The sequence below is a fragment of the Hyperolius riggenbachi genome, chromosome 6 (assembly GCF_040937935.1).
Source record: "Hyperolius riggenbachi isolate aHypRig1 chromosome 6, aHypRig1.pri, whole genome shotgun sequence".
NCBI lineage: Eukaryota > Metazoa > Chordata > Amphibia > Anura > Hyperoliidae > Hyperolius > Hyperolius riggenbachi.
The window spans coordinates 23499883-23519704 of NC_090651.1; the positions used below are offsets into that span (position 1 = coordinate 23499883).

Genomic DNA, 19822 nt, shown 5'->3' on the forward strand with positions numbered 1-19822 from the left:
TTATGCAAATTTATGTAGCTTGAAAACAAATCAATCAAATCCTGTTGAGGTAAAATTTGTCCTAGCACTGTCACCGTCTGTTGCACCGCTCAAAGACTCACCTGTCACGCTAGGTTGCCTCCTTCTGTTTCCCCAGTCATATTAAGTTACCACCATGAGCACATGTACCACATGACACGGCCACATATAGTGATGTCAGTACATGCGGTGGCGTGAAATGGTACAGGCATCAGGCAGCTATGGAAAAAGACATGGGACACGGTAGGAGACGCACTAACATGACAGGTAAGCTTTGCAAGATTCACCATGTGCTTGGGAGGTACACATACACCTAGGGTGGAGATCGGCTGGGGTTTGTCAGTCTCCACACCACACACTGCTCTATATAGGGGTGTCACTGCAGGACTGGGGTATCCCTGCCTCCCCACACTGCTCTATATAGGGGTGTCACTGCAGGACTGGGGTACCCCTGCCTCCCCACACTGCTCTCTATAGGGGTGTCACTGCAGGACTGGGTCTCCCTGCCCCTCCACACATTGCTCTCTATAGGGGTGTCACTGCAGGACTGGGTCTCCCTGCCCCTCCGCACACTGCTCTCTATAGGGGTGTCACTGCAGGACTGGGTCTCCCTGCCCCTCCACACACTGCTCTCTATAGGGGCGTCACTGCAGGACTGGGTCTCCCTGCCCCTCCACACACTGCTCTCTATAGGGGTGTCACTGCAGGACTGGGTCTCCCTGCCCCTCCACACACTGCTCTCTATAGGGGTGTCACTGCAGGACTGGGTCTCCCTGTCCCTCCACACACTGCTCTCTATAGGGGTGTCACTGCAGGACTGGGTCTCCCTGTCCCTCCACACACTGCTCTTTATAGGGGTGTCACTGCAGGACTGGGTCTCCCTGCCCCTCCACACACTGCTCTCTATAGGGGTGTCACTGCAGGACTGGGTCTCCCTGCCCCTCCACACACTGCTCTCTATAGGGGTGTCACTGCAGGACTGGGTCTCCCTGCCTCCCAACACACTGCAGGACTGGGGTATCCCTGCCCCTTCCCACTGCTCTCTATAGGGGTGTCACTGCAGGATTGGGATATCCCTGCCTCCCCACACTGCTCTCTATAGGGGTGTCACTGCAGGACTGGGTCTCCCTGTCCCTCCACACACTGCTCTCTATAGGGGTGTCACTGCAGGACTGGGTCTCCCTGTCCCTCCACACACTGCTCTCTATAGGGGTGTCACTGCAGGACTGGGTCTCCCTGCCCCTCCACACACTGCTCTCTATAGGGGTGTCACTGCAGGACTGGGTCTCCCTGCCCCTCCACACACTGCTCTCTATAGGGGTGTCACTGCAGGACTGGGTCTCCCTGCCTCCCAACACACTGCAGGACTGGGGTATCCCTGCCCCTTCCCACTGCTCTCTATAGGGGTGTCACTGCAGGATTGGGATATCCCTGCCTCCCCACACTGCTCTCTATAGGGGTGTCACTGCAGGACTGGGTCTCCCTGTCCCTCCACACACTGCTCTTTATAGGGGTGTCACTGCAGGACTGGGTCTCCCTGCCCCTCCACACACTGCTCTCTATAGGGGTGTCACTGCAGGACTGGGTCTCCCTGCCCCTCCACACACTGCTCTCTATAGGGGTGTCACTGCAGGACTGGGTCTCCCTGCCCCTCCACACACTGCTCTCTATAGGGGTGTCACTGCAGGACTGGGTCTCCCTGCCCCTCCACACACTGCTCTCTATAGGGGTGTCACTGCAGGACTGGGTCTCCCTGCCTCCCAACACACTGCAGGACTGGGGTATCCCTGCCCCTTCCCACTGCTCTCTATAGGGGTGTCACTGCAGGATTGGGATATCCCTGCCTCCCCACACTGCTCTCTATAGGGGTGTCACTGCAGGACTGGGTCTCCCTGTCCCTCCACACACTGCTCTCTATAGGGGTGTCACTGCAGGACTGGGTCTCCCTGTCCCTCCACACACTGCTCTCTATAGGGGTCTCACTGCAGGACTGGGTCTCCCTGCCCCTCCACACACTGCTCTCTATAGGGGTGTCACTGCAGGACTGGGTCTCCCTGCCCCTCCACACACTGCTCTCTATAGGGGTGTCACTGCAGGACTGGGTCTCCCTGCCTCCCAACACACTGCAGGACTGGGGTATCCCTGCCCCTTCCCACTGCTCTCTATAGGGGTGTCACTGCAGGATTGGGATATCCCTGCCTCCCCACACTGCTCTCTATAGGGGTGTCACTGCAGGACTGGGTCTCCCTGTCCCTCCACACACTGCTCTCTATAGGGGTGTCACTGCAGGACTGGGTCTCCCTGCCCCTCCACACACTGCTCTCTATAGGGGTGTCACTGCAGGACTGGGTCTCCCTGCCCCTCCACACACTGCTCTCTATAGGGGTGTCACTGCAGGACTGGGTCTCCCTGCCTCCCAACACACTGCAGGACTGGGTCTCCCTGCCCCTCCACACTGGGGTACCCCCTCATATTCTGCTCTCCCTCTATGTAACAATCACTGGCTACACAGCTGCAATGCGGGACTCCATGGGGTCACTATGGCTGTCCCAAGGCTTTCTAAAGGCATACAGATGATATAAGCAAAATATCCCTCCAGCAACACAGAAACTCACACTTTTCTTCAGACGTTCCCCTGACACACTTCTCTACTTCCGGTTCCACTTCTTCCACGTGCTTCCGGTTGGTGCGTTGCATTCTCTCTTCCCCCAGCCCACATGTCTCTCACTTCCGGGTTGTGGTAACCTTCTCTGAGGGCAGCCTGCGGGGACAGGTTGGTGGTGTGGAGGGATTGGGAGTGTCGGAGGGATGAGGTGCTGCTGATAGTCTGGTAGATGCCCCCCTGTGGTGTATGGTGAGTGAGGAGGGAGACCCTGTGTGTTATGGGGGTACTGAGGGAGGGGGGTGCAGCAGGGGTATCCTAACATATCATTAATAGTGGCCACTTGTCAGCTAGAATGTGCTGTAGTGTTATAGCATTGCCTTGAGGTGCCCTTTAACAATACAATTTTTATGAACGATTTTTAATTTTGATCAGAAAAATAAGCTGGCTTCTTTTACACTGCAAATTGCAAATCCAGTTTCTGATACCAATTTGTGATGTTTGCTGTATACTAGCAACACAAGAAAAACAAAACGCAGCATGCAGAACTTATTATTAATCGTATCTATATTGGATTTGCATGTAAGATTGCATCAAAATTGGAATTGCATGTGGCGTAAAAGAGCCCTAAATCCTAAATAAAAAGAGTCAGCCATAGTTAAATAATAAATAAATCATATAGTCGATTGTAAGTAACAATTTATCAGCCTGAAGGACGGTATCTGATCTGATCCAGTCTTAAGGCAAACCTCAAATCTCTAGAAACCTCTTAACCTACATCTGACATTTCATTTTTTTTTCCAGAACTAGTCTGAAAATTACTGTAATAAAACTGATCATTGCAGATCATAAAAGCTTCCTTTTGTATGCAAGATTTCTCAAAGCACAATTATTTAGCGCCAAAATATCATGCAGCACCATTTCTTGGGTGACCTGAACTCAGAACTTCATCTCTGCCCTAAAAGATAAGCAACAGCATAATAACCTTTAAAGAAAAACATTTCTTTGTTACAGCTGATATAAATCTGCCGTGTGTCTACTTCTATATAAATACTAAATAATAATAATAATACTTCCTGCCTTCATGGAAGGCAAACAAAGGGTTAACATCCTGTGCTTACATATTAGCAGTGTCTGCCGAGGACTGCCAAATTTCTGTGTTGACAGCTGGGAGCTCACATTTCACTTGTGATTACCTCAGATGAGGGGGAATTAGACAGGTTCTTCTCTCTAAAAACACAAGAATGCATTTCTCCCTGTTTTCCTTGTGTCCTGTGCAAGAGTTCAGGTCCACTTTAAGTGCAGGTGGCATGAGCAGAAGCTGTATGTTTGTAACAAGAAAAAACGTATGGGATATGACGCTGATCTTTATAAATTCTCAAAAATATACCTGTGTTTTACAGGGAGCCTGCGATGGTGAAGCTGCTGAGAATATCACTGCCCCACCTAGTGGCCAGCAGAACACATTACAATGAAGCAGGCAGAGCCAAACGCCACTTAATCTCCAGAATTTATCAACCGGGAACCCTTTTGAGGGAAACTTCATTAGAAATGCAGCAGAAGTCCAGTGAGCCCACTAGCAAGAGTCAAAGACTCATGACCAGAGCTGGCTTAATCCGCCCCTCCAGCCCTGGATGCTTCCATTACTTACCGTATACGGTACGGGCCATGGAAAAGCTGATTAAGGTTGTAGATGGAGCCATGCAGGAGATTGGAGGACAGAAGATAGACATGACCACTCTTTGTCCAGCCAAGTTGTGGAGGCAGAGTGGGCGCTGGGATCTGGTTGGAAAGGAACTCTTCTGCCTGGTGGACCGCCACAAGCAGGACTATTGTTTGGGGCCAACCCATGAAGAATCCGTGACCCACCTTGTTGCCACGGAAGGAGGTATCAGCCACAAACAACTTCCTCTGCTCCTCTACCAGATCACCCGCAAATTCCGAGATGAGCAGAGGCCTTGCTTTGGTCTGCTGCGCGGCCGGGAGTTTTACATGAAGGACATGTATACGTTCGACATGACGGAGGAGGCAGCTTACCAGACCTACAATGCCGTGTGTGGCGCCTACAGCAAACTTTTCCAAACTCTGGGCCTAAAATATGTGAAGGTCCAGGCTGACACTGGAAACATTGGTGGGAAAATGTCCCATGAATACCACCTACCTGCCAGCGTCGGTGAAGATAGGTTAATGGTGTGCGGAAGCTGCGAGTTTGCAGCCAACATGGAGACCTTGGCTGCAGATGAGAAGAGTTGTCCTTCCTGTAAGGGACCTCTACAGGAGAGTAAAGGGATCGAGATAGGGCACACCTTCTACCTGGGCACCAAGTACTCTCAAGTGTTTAATGCCGTCTGTTACGATTCTGAGAACAAAGCAACCTTAGCAGAAATGGGATGCTATGGAATCGGCATATCAAGACTTTTGCCGGCCTCCATAGAAGTTCTCTCTACTGAGGAAGAGATTCACTGGCCTGGCCTGGTTGCCCCATACCAGATCTGTCTCATTACCCCCAAAAAGGGTAGCAGAGAGACTGCGGCTTTATCCGCTGCAGAAGAACTTTATGATTCTATATGTGCTGTTCCTCGCATGAGAGACGAGGTGGTTCTAGATGATCGGGACCATCACACTATAGGAAAACGGGTAAGGGAGGCCAAAATGATGGGTTACCCGTATATCGTTGTTGCAGGCAAGAGGGCCTTGGAGAGTCCAGCACAGTTTGAAGTGCAGAATCACAGGACTGGGGAGGTGCAGTATCTCTCTAGGGAAGGAGTGATAAACTTTGTGCAGGAAATCCGGGTGGTCTAGACTCTAGACTGTTAGGATCTTATTTTAAAGAGAACCTGTCAGAACATTTTAGGTGCCTTTTTGCTTGACAGATTCCACCTTTGTTTACAAAACTGCTATACCTTGTTTCATTGGTACTCAAGTAATTTTGTAAATGTTATTAAAAGTAATCTTTTAGTTTCAGTTTACAGCCAGTCGTGCATGACCTAAAGGGACTTAAAGGGCCTGGAAACTCAAATAATAAAGATAATGTGAAAGGCCCCCCCAAAAAAACGTAATAAGGTATAAATCATTGACAAGGTAAATAAATGGCAAATATTGGCTAACCTTTTAAAGATTCACTGAACCAAAGATTCAGACAAAGATTCAAAAAATTGAAACCGCGTTTTATGGCCAACTGCCGCTTCATCAGGTCAGTAAACAATGCTTTAATTGCTATGGCTGTGTAGCAAGCATGAGCCCCTCTGTCTATCATTGGAAACTTAAATAGTATTTTTCAAGCAATAAATCTGTACTATTTTAGTGCTCTATGTAAAATACAGTACACCCAGGATCTCCCGTTTTCGTGCCCGTTTAATTAGCTGCACACAACAGAATGCACTGCAACTGTGGAGGAGGATCACCTGCACTAATCAGAGAAATGACACTTCTAGTACCTGCTGTGCTGGCAAGGTGAGTAATGCATGGGACTGTCTCTACAGATAAACCAAATTAATAAATCTAAAACATTTAAAAAAAAATCCCTATGTATTTGAACTGAAGGGATCACTTTAATGGCAGGAGGTAAGGTCTTAAAGGGGAACTTCAGCCTAAACTTCAGCCTAAACAAACATACTGTCATTAAGTTACATTAGTTATGTTAATTAGAATAGATCGGTAATATAATTTTTTACCCACCCTGTTTTAAAAGACCAGGCAAATGTTTGTGATTCATGGGGGCTGCCATCTTTGTCATGGGGGCAGCCATCTTTTTGGTTGAAAGGAGGTGACAAGGAGCAGGAGACACAGTTCCAACTGTCCTGTGTCCTGATAACCCCTCCCAGCTGCACATGCTAGGCTTCAAATGTCAAATTCAAAATGTCAAAACAGCAGAACGAGAGCAACAACATCAGAAATCCCATCATGCTTTGCACAGCATCAGGGGAAAAATGCCCGGGCAGTTTTCTTCTGTGCAGCTAAAAATGAGGTTTGGATAAGAGAAACAAAGTTCTGATGCTGTGAAACTGTTAAAGAAACACCAGGCCTTTTCAGTGCTGCTGAGTCAATTTTTATTTCGGAGGTTCACTTTAACATCTAAAATGTGTAAACATACCTCCTGTATATGTCTTAGAGACTCTGAAGTCTCATTAAAATCATGTTTTTATATTAAAAATCTGTTTAACATGATTGCCCTAACTAAAACGCTGCATCCCCTCGGCTGAAATCTAACTAAATCCCCCCTAACTCCCCCTCACAAAATCCACGACTTTCCTGGTCGTGGATTTTGCTGCCCCGGGAGGCAGAGCTTTCAGCTGCAGCTTTGCCTCAATCCGCGCGTATCTCCGCCACTCTCAGTGAAGGAAGACTGAGATCGGAGGGCAGAGGTGGAGATACGCGCTGATAGATGCGTGGAGAGGCAGAACTGCAGCTGAAAGCTCTGCCTCTCACGGAAGTGCTCCCCGCAGTGTGCCCCGGGGAGTTTGGGGGGATTCGAGTTCAGCTGCGGGGATGCTGTGTTTTAGTTAGGGCTACCATGTTAAAGGGATTTTTAATATAAAAACTTGGTTTTTATGAGACTTCAGTCTCTCTTCAAGGTGGCCACACACTATACAATAAAATGATCCTATTTTAGAGCAATTCAATAAAAAACGATTGGCTTTTCCAAAAAATCAAAAGCTTTTTTTTTTTTTTTTTTTTTTTTTTTTTCTTTTATTCGAACAAGGAATCAATTTGGATTTCCCATTTTTATTCGATAAAAGTCTATTAGAAGTGCTGGATTTTTCTGAGCAATTGTTATGAAAATTGGTGTGTGTTTGTCAATTTCCTTATATATACTTTCAAGCAATTTTCTCTGAGTTTTCAATCCATTTTTTTTTTCATAATTGGGTAAAAATACGGGGATTAGGAGCTTTCAGGGTTAATTTATTACATGCTTTTGTAGTTGCAATCTTTTTTTTTAACCGCTTGCTGGAAAGCGGACGTAATAAAACATCCTGTTTACCTCTCTTAACGGCAACAGGATGTACTGCCAGCATGTGCATGCGTGCTCCTCCCGCTCGCACCTACAGAGTCTGACACATCTATGATTGGTGAACAGAAACATGTTCTCTGAGCCAATCAAAGTGCTTGTAAGGGAAGGATCATGGCTTCACGGAGAAGCCAATGATCATTCCTTTAGCAACACAAAATAGAGTGTGTGGGAACATCTAGTGGTAAAAAAACATAAAAATTACACATTTTACATTGTATATATTAAAAATAAATTAACCCCTCACCTGCCTCCCTTGCTTACCATAATGAAACACTTGTAAAAAAGCACTTAAAAATACATAATCAAGTTAGATTCCGTTTTTACTATGTATATCATGAGTGTATATTAGTTATTTTTAGTTAGCCAATAAATGGTATCATCCTGGTTTAAAACTTCTTGCTTTTGCAAATAAGGGCTTGTAATTATTGAACGAGTACAAAAAAACCCACTTTTATTTCAAAATAATATATTGTCACCATACATTGTACAAGGGACAAAATGTAAAAATTGTAATAACCAGGACAAATGGGCAAATAAAATGTGTGGGCTTTATTTACGGTAGGTAGCATTGTTTATTTTAAAACTATGGGGGATGGAATTTGAGAAATATTGTATTTTTTTTTCCTTGTTCCCTTTTTAAAATGCATAGAAATTAATTACTAAAAGAACAAAAAAAAGCTAATTTGTGGTGAAGAAAAACAAGATATAGATCACTTTTGTAGTAGTGATAAAGTTATTGAGGAATAAATGAGAGGGGCGATGTAATGTCAACATTGCCCTAGTCCATAAGGGGAAAACCCCCTCAGTGGTGAAGTGGTTAATATCTCCCCTGATCGCTCACTCTGGTCTGCCCGCTGTCTAGTTTCATGGGAATCAAACTGATACAGGCAAGTACTTGGCAGAGTGCTTCAGAGACAACAGAATAAGCTGCAGGGAATGTACCGTATATGATGCACTTTGACTTTGCCCTGTGACAACGCTGCACCTGGTTACAGTGCTTTACGTTAGATTTTGTTTTGTTGCATAGCTACTATGAGGGAAACATCCATGAAGTTGAATCCTCTTCCATGACTGTTCAATGGTCTCTACCGGAATGGTCAATGAGATATATAAGTACTGAGCCTCCATGACCGCTCCGCTGCCGGCTGGGACCATCTTCATCTTGGTGGGGGCACCGCTGTAGCCATGGATACAGGACAGGTAGATGGAGATTCCATCGCTGGAATGCTGAGAGCAGGTGAGTGAAGCGGCGCCATGCATCTAGGGATGGGGAGTGCAAGGAGGGGGACATTCGGGGAGGGAAGCTGCCTCTTGCCGCTTTCTAAGGCCAGTTACACACTCAAAACGTGCAGGAGAACGGCTCCTGCAGGCGTTGCGGCGTGTCGTCGGAATCTGCGGTGCAACGCTGAGTAGCGGCGGTACTAGTTAATTTACCCGAAGGGGAAGCGTCGATTCCCGACGATAAAATGCGCCGGGATGCGTCATACCGCAACGCATCGAAACGCAGCGTCGGGTGGGAAAGGTAAAATGAAAGTCTATGGACTTTACTTTTACCTTGGTTAACGCAAAGTGTAGACTTTGCGTTAAAACGCCAAAAGAGGGCTCTGGTGTGAAAGAGCCCTAAGGCCTTGTTCACCTTATCAAACGCAGATGGCCGTGCGATCGGAACACAACGCGTATCTATGTGAACATCAGACAGTGCAGTCTATGCACTTCTGATGTGTGTGCGTGTCCTACCTCCTGCACACGTTGCCAAAATGCGGACTGCAACACATGTAATGTTAACGAGGCCTAAGTGTTGTGCCGTGAAGCACATGAATCGTGTTGCTTCATGGAAGAACTGACCCTGCTTACATTCTCCATTGCAGAAAGCTTAACCTCCCTGGCGGTTTATTTATTTTGCCAGGGAGGCTGAAATGGGTTTTTTTTTAAATTAAAAAAAAAATATTTCATGCAGCCAACTGAAAGTTGGCTGCATGAAAGCCCACTAGAGGGCGCTCCGGAAGCGTACTTTCGATCGCCTCCGGCAATCGAAAGTAACAAGATAGGCCGCAATGAGCGGCCTATCTTGTTTCGCTTTCCTCGTCGCCATGGCGACGAGCGGAGTGACGTCATGGACGTCAGTCGACGTCCTGACGTCAGAGCCGCCCGATCCAGCCCCTAGCGCCGGCCGGAACTGTTTGTTCCGGCTGCGCTGGGCTCGGGCGGCTGGGGGGACCCTCTTTCGCCGCTGCACGCGGCGGATCGCCGCGGAGCGGCGGCGATCGGGCAGCACACGCGGCTGGCAAAGTGCCGGCTGCGTGTGCTGCTTTTTTCAGAATACAAATCGGCCCAGCAGGGCCTGAGCGGCGACCTCCGGCGGCATACCCCGAGCTCAGCTCGGGATTACCGCCAAGGAGGTTAAAGAAAACCTGTAACGAAAAAAAACCTCCCCTGGTGGGTACTCACCTGGGGTGGGGGAAGCCTCCGGATCCTATTGAGGCTTCCCCCATCTTCATCTGTCCCACGGCGGTGGCGATAAAGCTCTCCGAACAGCGGGGATGTAAATACGAAGGACGGAGAAGGACGCATCCGTGTTTATGGGGCTGGAGGAAGCCACAGGTAAGTAAAAAATCTTTATGTTGGCTCATCCCTGAGTCTCTAAGTAAAATTAGACACTATGCAGGGCAATGACGAAGAAAAAACGAGGACCTGTAGTAAGGCGTTGTATCTTGTAGGTAGAAGTAAATCAGCCAGGGGGCAGCAGAGAGCTGCTGTCGGCTCTACTTATAGTGCATTATATTATGTGGCCTATTAAGGAGGCATCCAGAAACATGTTGTTACTACTGCAGCAGCAATAACATTTTTCTGGGCATCAGCTGATTACTGTACTCATAAAAATGACGATCAGCAGAAATGATCTACACTTTTAGAAGGTAAGACAAGACACAGAACATTTATATTGTGCTTTTCTCCTGGCGGACTCAAAGCGCCAGAGCTGCAGCCACTAGGGCGAGCTCTATTGGCAGTAGCAGTGTTAGGGAGTCTTGCCCAAGGTCACTGAATAAGTGTTGGATTACTGAACAGGAAGAGCCAAGATTCAAATCCAGGTTGCCTGTGTCAGAGGCAGAGCCCTTAACTAGTACACCTCGCCTGTTTCCTCTCATTGCTGCTTTTTGGTGATCATTATTGGCAGTAGGTGGCCATCACTTTATTTTCGTCAGCTGATCTGCGCTTTATAGATCACCAGCTAACAGTCACCACTTCGTAGTGTAGAATGCTGTTGCCTCATTGGGCCAGAGTGGTGAGCAGGGGTAGATCACAGCAGAGGCGAGAGAGGCTTCAGCCTCAGGGTGCAGTGTAGGAGGGGGCGCACAACTCACTCAGCTATCCTTCCCCTATTGTGTTTGAAGCAGAGATAAATGAGAAAAAGGTATACATGTCAGTGACTGCAAGCCAGATAACTAGAGATTAAAGATGAACTCCAGTGAACATTTTACTGTTGGCAGATGATTTAGCTGCTGCATGGTTTTTGGCAGTTGGAAACCGCTGTAAACAGCTATTTCCCACAATGCAACAAGGTTCACAGACAGGAAACTGCCAAAGGTTCGAACTTTTCTTGTGGGAGGGGTTTCTTAATGGGAGGGGTTTCACCACAATATCAGTCATACAGCGCCCCCTGATGGTCTGTTTGTGAAAAGGAATAGATTTCTCATGTAAAAGGGGGTATCAGCTACTGATTGGGATAAAGTTCAATTTTTGGTTGGAGTTCCTCTTTAAGGTGTTGGGGGGTTGAAGCAATAGCAATCAGTGTGTGACGGCTGGGGTGGGAGGGATGGAGGGGCGCACTTTGGTGTCTCAGCCTTGGGTGCTGGAGGACCTTGTCCCGGCTCTGATCACAGCTCCATGCTGCCCTGGACCTTGGGAGAGACATAGGACCAGTTGGAGCCTAGTCACTACCACAAAGCCGGGGCCTTAAGATAAAACAGGTTTCAAGGCAAGGTATTTGGCTTCCTATTATAAGCTGAGGTAAGAAAGAGGGCAAAGAAGGTTGCGGTCAGGCCCCTTGACACACGCAAAGCCCCAGGCACCAGCCTAGACTGTCTTGTGCATGATCCTGCTCTGGATGCCGCACTCCATTAGAGCACACTGCACTGGCCACACTCTGAACATTGCATAGGACTTCCCGAATCCCGTGTTATAATGCTGAGAACACACAATGCGAAACAGGAAGCAATGCGTGTAAGTGTTTACAATTGACCACAGGCATCTAATTGATGCCGTGATCATTGACACGGGGACCAAGATCAATGAATGGAAAGTGCGTTCCCATTCCTTGATCTCGGCTAACAGGAGGAGGACAGAACGAAGCGGAGGAGCACGGCGGCGGCATTTTTGTTTCGTGGACGTAGTTCCCACATCCAAGATGCATACGTGGATGTAGGAGCTAGGGGTGCTTGGATACCCTTTTCAAAATCCGGACACCCTGATATCCGGATCGGATATCCAGATCCGAACATTCTGATATCCGCGTACATGGGGATATCCGAACGCATTATCTGGGCTATCCGGGCAGATTCGGATATCCGGATAGAAAAACTGGAAGTGGCCTATAAATAGCTTCCAAAACGTTTTTTGAGGTAAATGATGCATGTAGCATCATGTTTTTTTAAAGGGAAACACTAATTTATTATGTCGGGAGTTAATTTACAGCCTTTTTTTTTTTAACATCAGGAGTAGGTTCCAGACAGCGGTCGTGCAGCCCACATTGTGTCCAAAGTCCAACCGCACATCTGGGACATGACAGTTTTCAGCTCAGACACCTCCAAAAAAATTACACAGCATTGTGTTTAGATAGTTCACCACCATGGCACTTAGTGTGTTGGTACTACGGCTCAGTAAAACATTAGGAGAGGTTCCAGGAAGCGGTCGTATTGCCGCAGTTGGGGCCTCCCCACAACTGGGCAAGCACAGACCACTCCAAAAAAATTACACAGCAATTGTGTTTACATAGTTCTTGGCCTTGATGCCCTTCCCCCGGCTGCCAGTGCCAGCAGACATACTGCAAGTTTGTGTGATGATTGATAATGTCACCAGATGGATGGGGGGTACTTGCACTTTCTTGAAATCGGGGTAATTGCTGTTGGACTTGAATGAATCTGCACGGAGTGACAGACAGCAGAGTAGAACACAGTGTGCACACTGACGGACAGTCTGTCACACACACTGACACTCAGTCAGCAGCACAGCAGAAATGCAGTAATCTGTACTAGTAAGCTAACACAGACACTGTACTACTCTAACAACTAGTACTGCAGTACTAAATACAGTGGTGTGAAAAACTATTTTCCCCCTTCCTGATTTCTTATTCTTTTGCATGTTTGTCACACTTAAATGTTTCTGCTCATCAAAAACCGTTAACTATTAGTCAAAGATAAAATAATTGAACACAAAATGCAGTTGTAAATGATGGTTTTTATTATTTAGTGAGAAAAATAACTCAAAACCTACATGGCCCTGTGTGAAAAAGAAATTGCCCCCTGAACCTAATAAGTGGTTGGGCCACCCTTAGCAGCAATAACTGCAATCAAGCATTTACGATAACTTGCAACGAGTCTTTTACAGCGCTCTGGAGGAATTTTGTCCCACTCATCTTTGCAGAATTGTTGTAATTCAGCTTTATTTGAGGGTTTTCTAGCATGAACCGCCTTTTTAAGGTCATGCCACAACATCTCAATAGGATTCAGGTCAGGACTTTGACTAGGCCACTCCAAAGTCTTCATTTTGTTTTTCTTCAGCCATTCAGAGGTGCATTTGCTGGTGTGTTTTGGGTCATTGTCCTGCTGCAGCACCCAAGATCGCTTCAGCTTGAGTTGACAAACAGATGGCCGGACATTCTCCTTCAGGATTTTTTGGTAGACAGTAGAATTCATGGTTCCATCTATCACAGCAAGCCTTCCAGATCCTGAAGCAGCAAAACAACCCCAGATCATCACACTACCACCACCATATTTTACTGTTGGTATGATGTTCTTTTGCTGAAATGCTGTGTTACTTCTACGCCAGATGTAACGGGACACGCACCTTCCAAAAAGTTCAACTTTTGTCTCGTCGGTCCACAAGGTATTTTCCCAAAAGTCTTGGCAATCATTGAGATGTTTTTTTAGCAAAATTGAGACGAGCCTTAATGTTCTTTTTGCTTAAAAGTGGTTTGCGCCTTGGATATCTGCCATGCAGACCGTTTTTGCCCAGTCTCTTTCTTATGGTGGAGTCATGAACAATGACCTTAATTGAGGCAAGTGAGGCCTGCAGTTCTTTAGATGTTGTCCTGGGGTCTTTTGTGGCCTCTCGGATGAGTTTTCTCCGTGCTCTTGGGGTAATTTTGGTCGGCCAGCCACTCCTGGGAAGGTTCATCACTGTTCCATGTTTTTGCCATTTGTGGATAATGGCTCTCACTGTGGTTCGCTGGAGTCCCAAAGCTTTAGAAATGGCTTTATAACCTTTACCAGACTGATAGATCTCAATTACAGTACTTTTGTTCTCATTTGTTCCTGAATTTCTTTGGATCTTGGCATGATGTCTAGCTTTTGAGGTGCTTTTGGTCTACTTCTCTGTGTCAGATAGCTCCTATTTAAGTGATTTCTTGATTGAAACAGGTGTGGCAGTAATCAGGCCTGGGGGTGACTACAGAAATTGAACTCAGGTGTGATAAACCACAGTTAAGTTATTTTTTAACAAGGGGGGCAATCACTTTTTCACACAGGGCCATGTAGATTTGGAGTTTTTTCTCTCACTAAATAAAAACCATCATTTAAAACTACATTTTGTGTTCAATTATGTTATCTTTGACTAATAGTTAACGGTTTTTGATGAGCAGAAACATTTAAGTGTGACAAACATGCAAAAGAATAAGAAATCAGGAAGGGGGCAAATAGTTTTTCACACCACTGTAACTACGCAAATATACAGTAATCCTATTCCCTAAACTACACTGTAGCTAAGGCAATAGCACAGGCCTGGCCTGTGTGCACAAACAGCACACACACAGACACCTAACTAGCAGAGCTGCTGCAGGCTGCAGCAGAAACTGTCAGACACACACACACTAACTAAAATCACAATACAACAAACTAGCTAAACAACAATGACAGAGTGATATAGTACTCTGGTGTTACTATAGGTGTTAATGTGCAAAAACGCTGGGTTTAAAGGGACTCCGAGCTCTGAAAAAAAAGGAAAGTTGTACTCACCAGGGGCTTTTTCCAGCCCAGTGCTGGTCGGGAGGTCCCACGCCGGCGTCCTGGCTCCTCTCCTTCTCCCCGCTCCGGAATGGCTGGCAGGCCGCAGCCCGGGCAACACTCTCCCGAGTGTCGGGCTGCTTCTTCCGCATATGACGCGGATTACGTCACACGCCGGCCACCTCGCGTCATCACGGCGGCCGGCGTGAAAGTACTGCGCATGCGCGAACAAAGCGCGCATGCGCAGTACTTTCACGCCGGCCGCCGTGATGACGCGAGGCGGCCGGCGTGTGACGTAATCCGCGTCATATGCGGAAGAAGCAGCCCGACACTCGGGAGAGTGTCGCCCGGGCTGCGGCCTGCCAGCCATTCCGGAGCGGGGAGAAGGAGAGGAGCCAGGACGCCGGCGTGGGACCTCCCGACCAGCACTGGGCTGGAAAAAGCCCCTGGTGAGTACAATTTTCCTTTTTTTTCAGAGCTCGGAGTCCCTTTAACACAATACAATGCACTTGCTTTAACCAAACAGCACTGGAGTGTCTCTCTGTGTGCTGTCACAAAGCAAGGATGAGTTCCCTCAACATGGCCGCCTCTTTATATACAGGGGGGGGGGGGGGGGGGCTGGCCAGAGTTCCCCTCTGTGATTGGTTGCTAGGGCTTCTCTGGGAGCCCTCTGATTGGCTCAATGACGTCATCTCTTTAGTTACAGTATTCAGATCCGGATATCCGCAGATATCCGGGTATGCGACCAAATATCCACGGATTGCTATCCATATTTGCATAGAAAAAATAGCTGAAAAAAGTTCGGATATCCGGAATCCGGATGAGCACCACTGGTAGGAGCTACATCCTAAAGGCTAAAGTAGTTAAAAGGCACTAGACCCGCCACGGCTCAGGGCAGGTTCAGTGGAGCGGCCGTTAGTTCGGAAGTGTGAGCGTAAGTTAACCAGCACATGCTAGTTGCACTGCCACAGCATAGAGTGCGCTGAGCTCGTGCTCTTGACATTAACCACTTTAAGGAACAGGATTTCTGTGTGATCTGTGCTGCGTGGGCTCTCCAGCCCGCAGCACAGATCGTGAATGAGGCAGGGCGATCAGACTCCCCCCCCCCCCCCCCCCCCCCTTTTTTTCCCCACTAGGGGGGATGTCCTGCTGAGGGGGTCTGATTGCCGCCTCTCTGTGTGGCCGAGCGGGGGGAGCTCCTCAAAGCCCCCCTCTGCAGCGATATTCCGAGCTCCCTCCCCTTACCTCCCTCCGGATCTGGGTGGCACAGGATGGAGATCCGTCCTGTACCACCTCCAATAGGCTTTAGCCGATCAGACGGCGGCGATCACCGGTCAATCAGAGGCTGGATATCGCCGATTTCCTTTACGGCGCTGCTGCACAGCAGCGCCGTATTGATGTAAACAGCAGGGATTTCTTCCCCGCGTTTTTACAATTAGCCTGCGAGCCGTGATCGGCGGCTCGCAGACTGTTCACGGAGACACCCTCCGTGAACTGACATGGAATGGAAACACCACTTCGACCTGCCGACGCCTATCGGCGTTAGGCGGTCGTTAAGTGGTTAAGCTGTGCTGCTTTAGCAACACAGCTTGATGAATCAACCGCTATGTTTCACAAATGTGATAATATGAATAGTTGTTTTTGTATACAATGGATCAAAAGCAGGGGCGTGTTTTCGTTGCCTGTTGCAGTTGGTATGATGCCCGATTGGAGCTGCCAGCGGGGTTCTGTGTCTTTGGTCCCCCGGCCATTCACTTGCATCCAGGCCGATCACTTGAGCGAGCGCCCTTCTAGACAGGAAACTGCCATAGTGCCGTCCTGTCTCTTGCCTTCCACCCACGCAATGACTCTCGCTGCATCTTGTCTGAGTCCATATCATGCCAATGTGTTATTGAAGTAGCAATAAAGCCTTCACTACATGGGCAGGGCCCGGATCTTTCCATCCTGCAACGCTGCTTTCTGTGAGCGCGTCCGACATGAAGCTGGCCTTCTGGAGAAGCGAGTCAGTTATTTGTTTGCATTCAGATTTAACCCTTGCTGCACGGAGTGCCAAGTACTGTCTATTTCGCTTACCGCTATCTTTTAACATTTGCTGTACTGGAAAGCAGAAAGACTTCAGACAATTTCATAGTAGAACTAGTACCATCTGCACCTATGTTTATCTCTGCATGTCACCAGGGGCGGACCTTCCATTACGCTGCCTGAACGACTTGCATCAGGCGGCGTCTTCCAAGGGGCAGCATCCCACCTGCCCCCTAGCTCCCTGGCCCTCTGCTCCTTTGGTATCCCCCTCGCTTCATGCCCAGACCTCAGATCAGCGGCCACCAATACTGGGGACAGGAGAGTGGTGGCCTAGTAGCGGTGTGTTTTCAGGAAGTGCTTACCTTATTTACTCGCATGTAAGCCTAATTTTTTAGCATAAAAAATGTGCTGTGTGAAAAGTTACCCCTTCGGCCTATATGCGAGTCAGTGGAGCAAAACAGATGGTGGAGCAGGTTTTGTTACTGGCAGAGGAGTGTAGGGATCGTGCACTAGTGATCCTGCTCTTGCCAGCTTGCTCCCTGCTGTGTCCGTGCCCCCATGCCCCGCAACATGGTGTGCAGAGTGCGCTGCTCGAGACTGTGTCCCCTGGCTTGTGGAGTGGAATGTGTCAGCTGTGCAATGATCGGGGATTCTTCCTGTGTGGTAATCACTGTGTCTCATATCTATGATGCCAACTAGTGGCTTCTTGGAGACACCACTATATCATCCTTGGGGCACATCTGGCTATGGGGAGGGGGGCTGACTTGTACTGGGGTCACATCTGGCTACTGTGGAGGGGGCTATACTGGGGAGGGGACTTATACACGACTCAATCACTTTTCCCTGGTTTCTGAGGGGAAATTGGGAACCTCGGCTTATACGCAAGTATACTTGCTAAGAAAAGTGTGTGTTTTTCTTACATAGGGAGGCGGGGTGCAGCCAGGATGAGGAAATCCTATAGAAAATTCAGAGAAAAAGCATGTTTGACCAGTGGTGACAAACTGTAGTCTCTCCGTTCTAGTTAAATGGAACTGAAATAATACATACTGTATGTATGGGCCTTTGCACTGCTGACAGCTCCAGATGGAGATAAGATACCAAACTCAGAGACTCCCTGCGAACGAAAAAATGTGTATTTTTTTTTTTACAGTGCAGGCTTTGGATCCAATCATATCACAGTGCAGCCTGTGGATCCAATCATATCACGGTGCAGCCTATGGCTTCCTGGGCGCAATAGCAGCATAGGGGGCGATATTATGGCTGGGAACGCGGAAAATCACTCGCGTTCCCATGCCTGTCGGCCGGTGACGGCGAAACCGGAAGTCGCCGCCGGCGGGTCCAGGAGCATCAGAGCGGGGCTGCGAGGGCACCGATCGGCTGCAGGGGGCTGAGGAAAGCCCCAGGTGAGTTAAACTCATTTTTGCCCCTTGACTTAAAGTGAACCTCCAGACTAAAAATCGACTCAGCAGCACTGAAAAGGCTTGGTGTGTCTTTAACAGTTTCACAGCATCAGAACTTTGTTTCTCTTATACAAGCCTCATTTTTAGCTGCACAGAAGAAAACTGCCCGGGCATTTTTCCACTGATGCTGTGCAAAGCATGATGGGATTTCTGATGTTGTTCTCGTTCTCGTTCTGCTGTTTTGGTGCAATTTTTTTTTTTTTTTTTTTTTTTTTTTTTTATTTTGAATTTGACATTTGAAGCCTAGCGCATGCAGCTGGGAGGGGTTATCAGGACAAAGGACAGTTGGAACTGTGTCTCCTGCTCCCTGTCACCTCCTTTCAACCAAAAACATGTCAGCCCCCATGAATCACAAACATTTGCCTGTTCTTTTAAAACAGGGTGGGTAAAAAATTATATTGCCTATCTATTCTAATTAAAATATCTAATGTAACTTGATGACAGTATGTTTGTTTAGGCTGAAGTTCCCCTTTAAGTATCCCTTTAAGTGATAAAGATGATAATCCTGCATTCAAAACTTTTTCTGCTGTTATGGTTTGGAGTTAACATATACCTTAGGAGCACTGGCCCTTCAATTGCCATTGCCAAACAGTTGCATGCTGGGGGGTCTTTTTATCTATAATATATTCCTCCTCTTCCCTTTATTTCCTCCTCCTTCTAATGACATAAGACAGTGCCCTTCCTAGTATAGGCCTCAGTGGGAGTGTCTGAAGACTCTGGGAGGAGGGCGGGTAATGAATACACAGTTAGCAAGAGGAGAAAAAAAGAGTGAGGGAGGAAATGATGTCAGAAGGTCAAAGGTAACCAAGATGGAAACGGCCTAGAATAGGATTCTCTGCTTTTCCTTTATAAAATTCACAGGAATCATAACACGGACAGTGCAATACATCTGTTATGTAAGTAGAACTAGTATTTATCTACTTATATATGTGTTTTTTATTTCTAGGTTAGCATGGGTGTCACTTGTTCTTTAACAAAATGCACCTTGTAGCATCCAATCACGTTCCAGCTTCTTGGTGCATCTTCTGATAGGTTGAGGGATTTTTGCATATGTCCTCTGTACATACCAGCGTTTAACATAGTGCACCTGTCAGGAGGCTTCACTCTCAACCGCCTTCTAAGAAATGCTAGTTCCCTGGCTGTCATCTGCATCCTCTGGGCTGTAATAATACTTTGAGTACTTCACTGAAAGAAGACCCCCACAATGCAGATATATTGGGAAGTCTGTGCAAAGACTGAGAATCAAACGTGCACTGCTGGCCAACAATTAGTAGAGAAAAGAGAGACACCGAGAGCCCAATATAGTGTAGTATGTACTGGAAGGAGAATAATTGGCAAAAGTATAAACATATTATACTCACAAACACTGGTTACCTCCAAGGCAACCACTGTATAGGCAGGTGAAGAGTTTAATCTGTCCCCACTCAGGATTAAGAAGTCGCTGTCCATGGATAGGAAAAAAGGGGGATCCCCCTCCACCAAGGGTGGATAC

At 47.5% G+C, this 19822-nt stretch overlaps 2 protein-coding genes across 4 annotated transcripts in view; one reads left to right on the forward strand and one right to left on the reverse strand.

The window, feature by feature from the left end:
* Nucleotides 1–2725, reverse strand: part of TTC4 (tetratricopeptide repeat domain 4) — a 29502-nt gene extending 26777 nt beyond the window's left edge. Inside the window, exon 1 of the mRNA XM_068239018.1 lies at nucleotides 2634–2725. The gene's annotated coding sequence lies outside the window, so the exon portion shown is untranslated. The remainder of the gene's footprint in view (nucleotides 1–2633) is intronic.
* PARS2 (prolyl-tRNA synthetase 2, mitochondrial) lies at nucleotides 231–5584 on the forward strand. 3 transcript variants are annotated; one of them, XM_068239017.1, is made up of 2 exons: nucleotides 231–285; nucleotides 4024–5584. In XM_068239017.1, exon 2 carries the CDS (start codon nucleotides 4034–4036, stop codon nucleotides 5420–5422), a length of 1389 nt encoding a protein of 462 aa, XP_068095118.1. In that variant the 5' UTR covers nucleotides 231–285; nucleotides 4024–4033; the 3' UTR covers nucleotides 5423–5584. The 3 variants fall into 3 exon arrangements, with proteins under 3 accessions (XP_068095118.1, XP_068095117.1, XP_068095116.1); XM_068239016.1 differs by lacking the exon at nucleotides 231–285 and adding an exon at nucleotides 2763–2791; XM_068239015.1 differs by lacking the exon at nucleotides 231–285 and adding an exon at nucleotides 2795–2872.
* Nucleotides 5585–19822: the final 14238 nt, after the last annotated feature.

Coding starts and splice junctions, on each gene's coding strand:
- PARS2 (XM_068239015.1), top strand. CDS start 2,853: ATGCCCCCCTGTGGTGTATG. Junction 2,873..4,023: donor ATGCCCCCCTGTGGTGTATG/GTGAGTGAGGAG, acceptor TGTGTTTTACAG/GGAGCCTGCGATGGTGAAGC.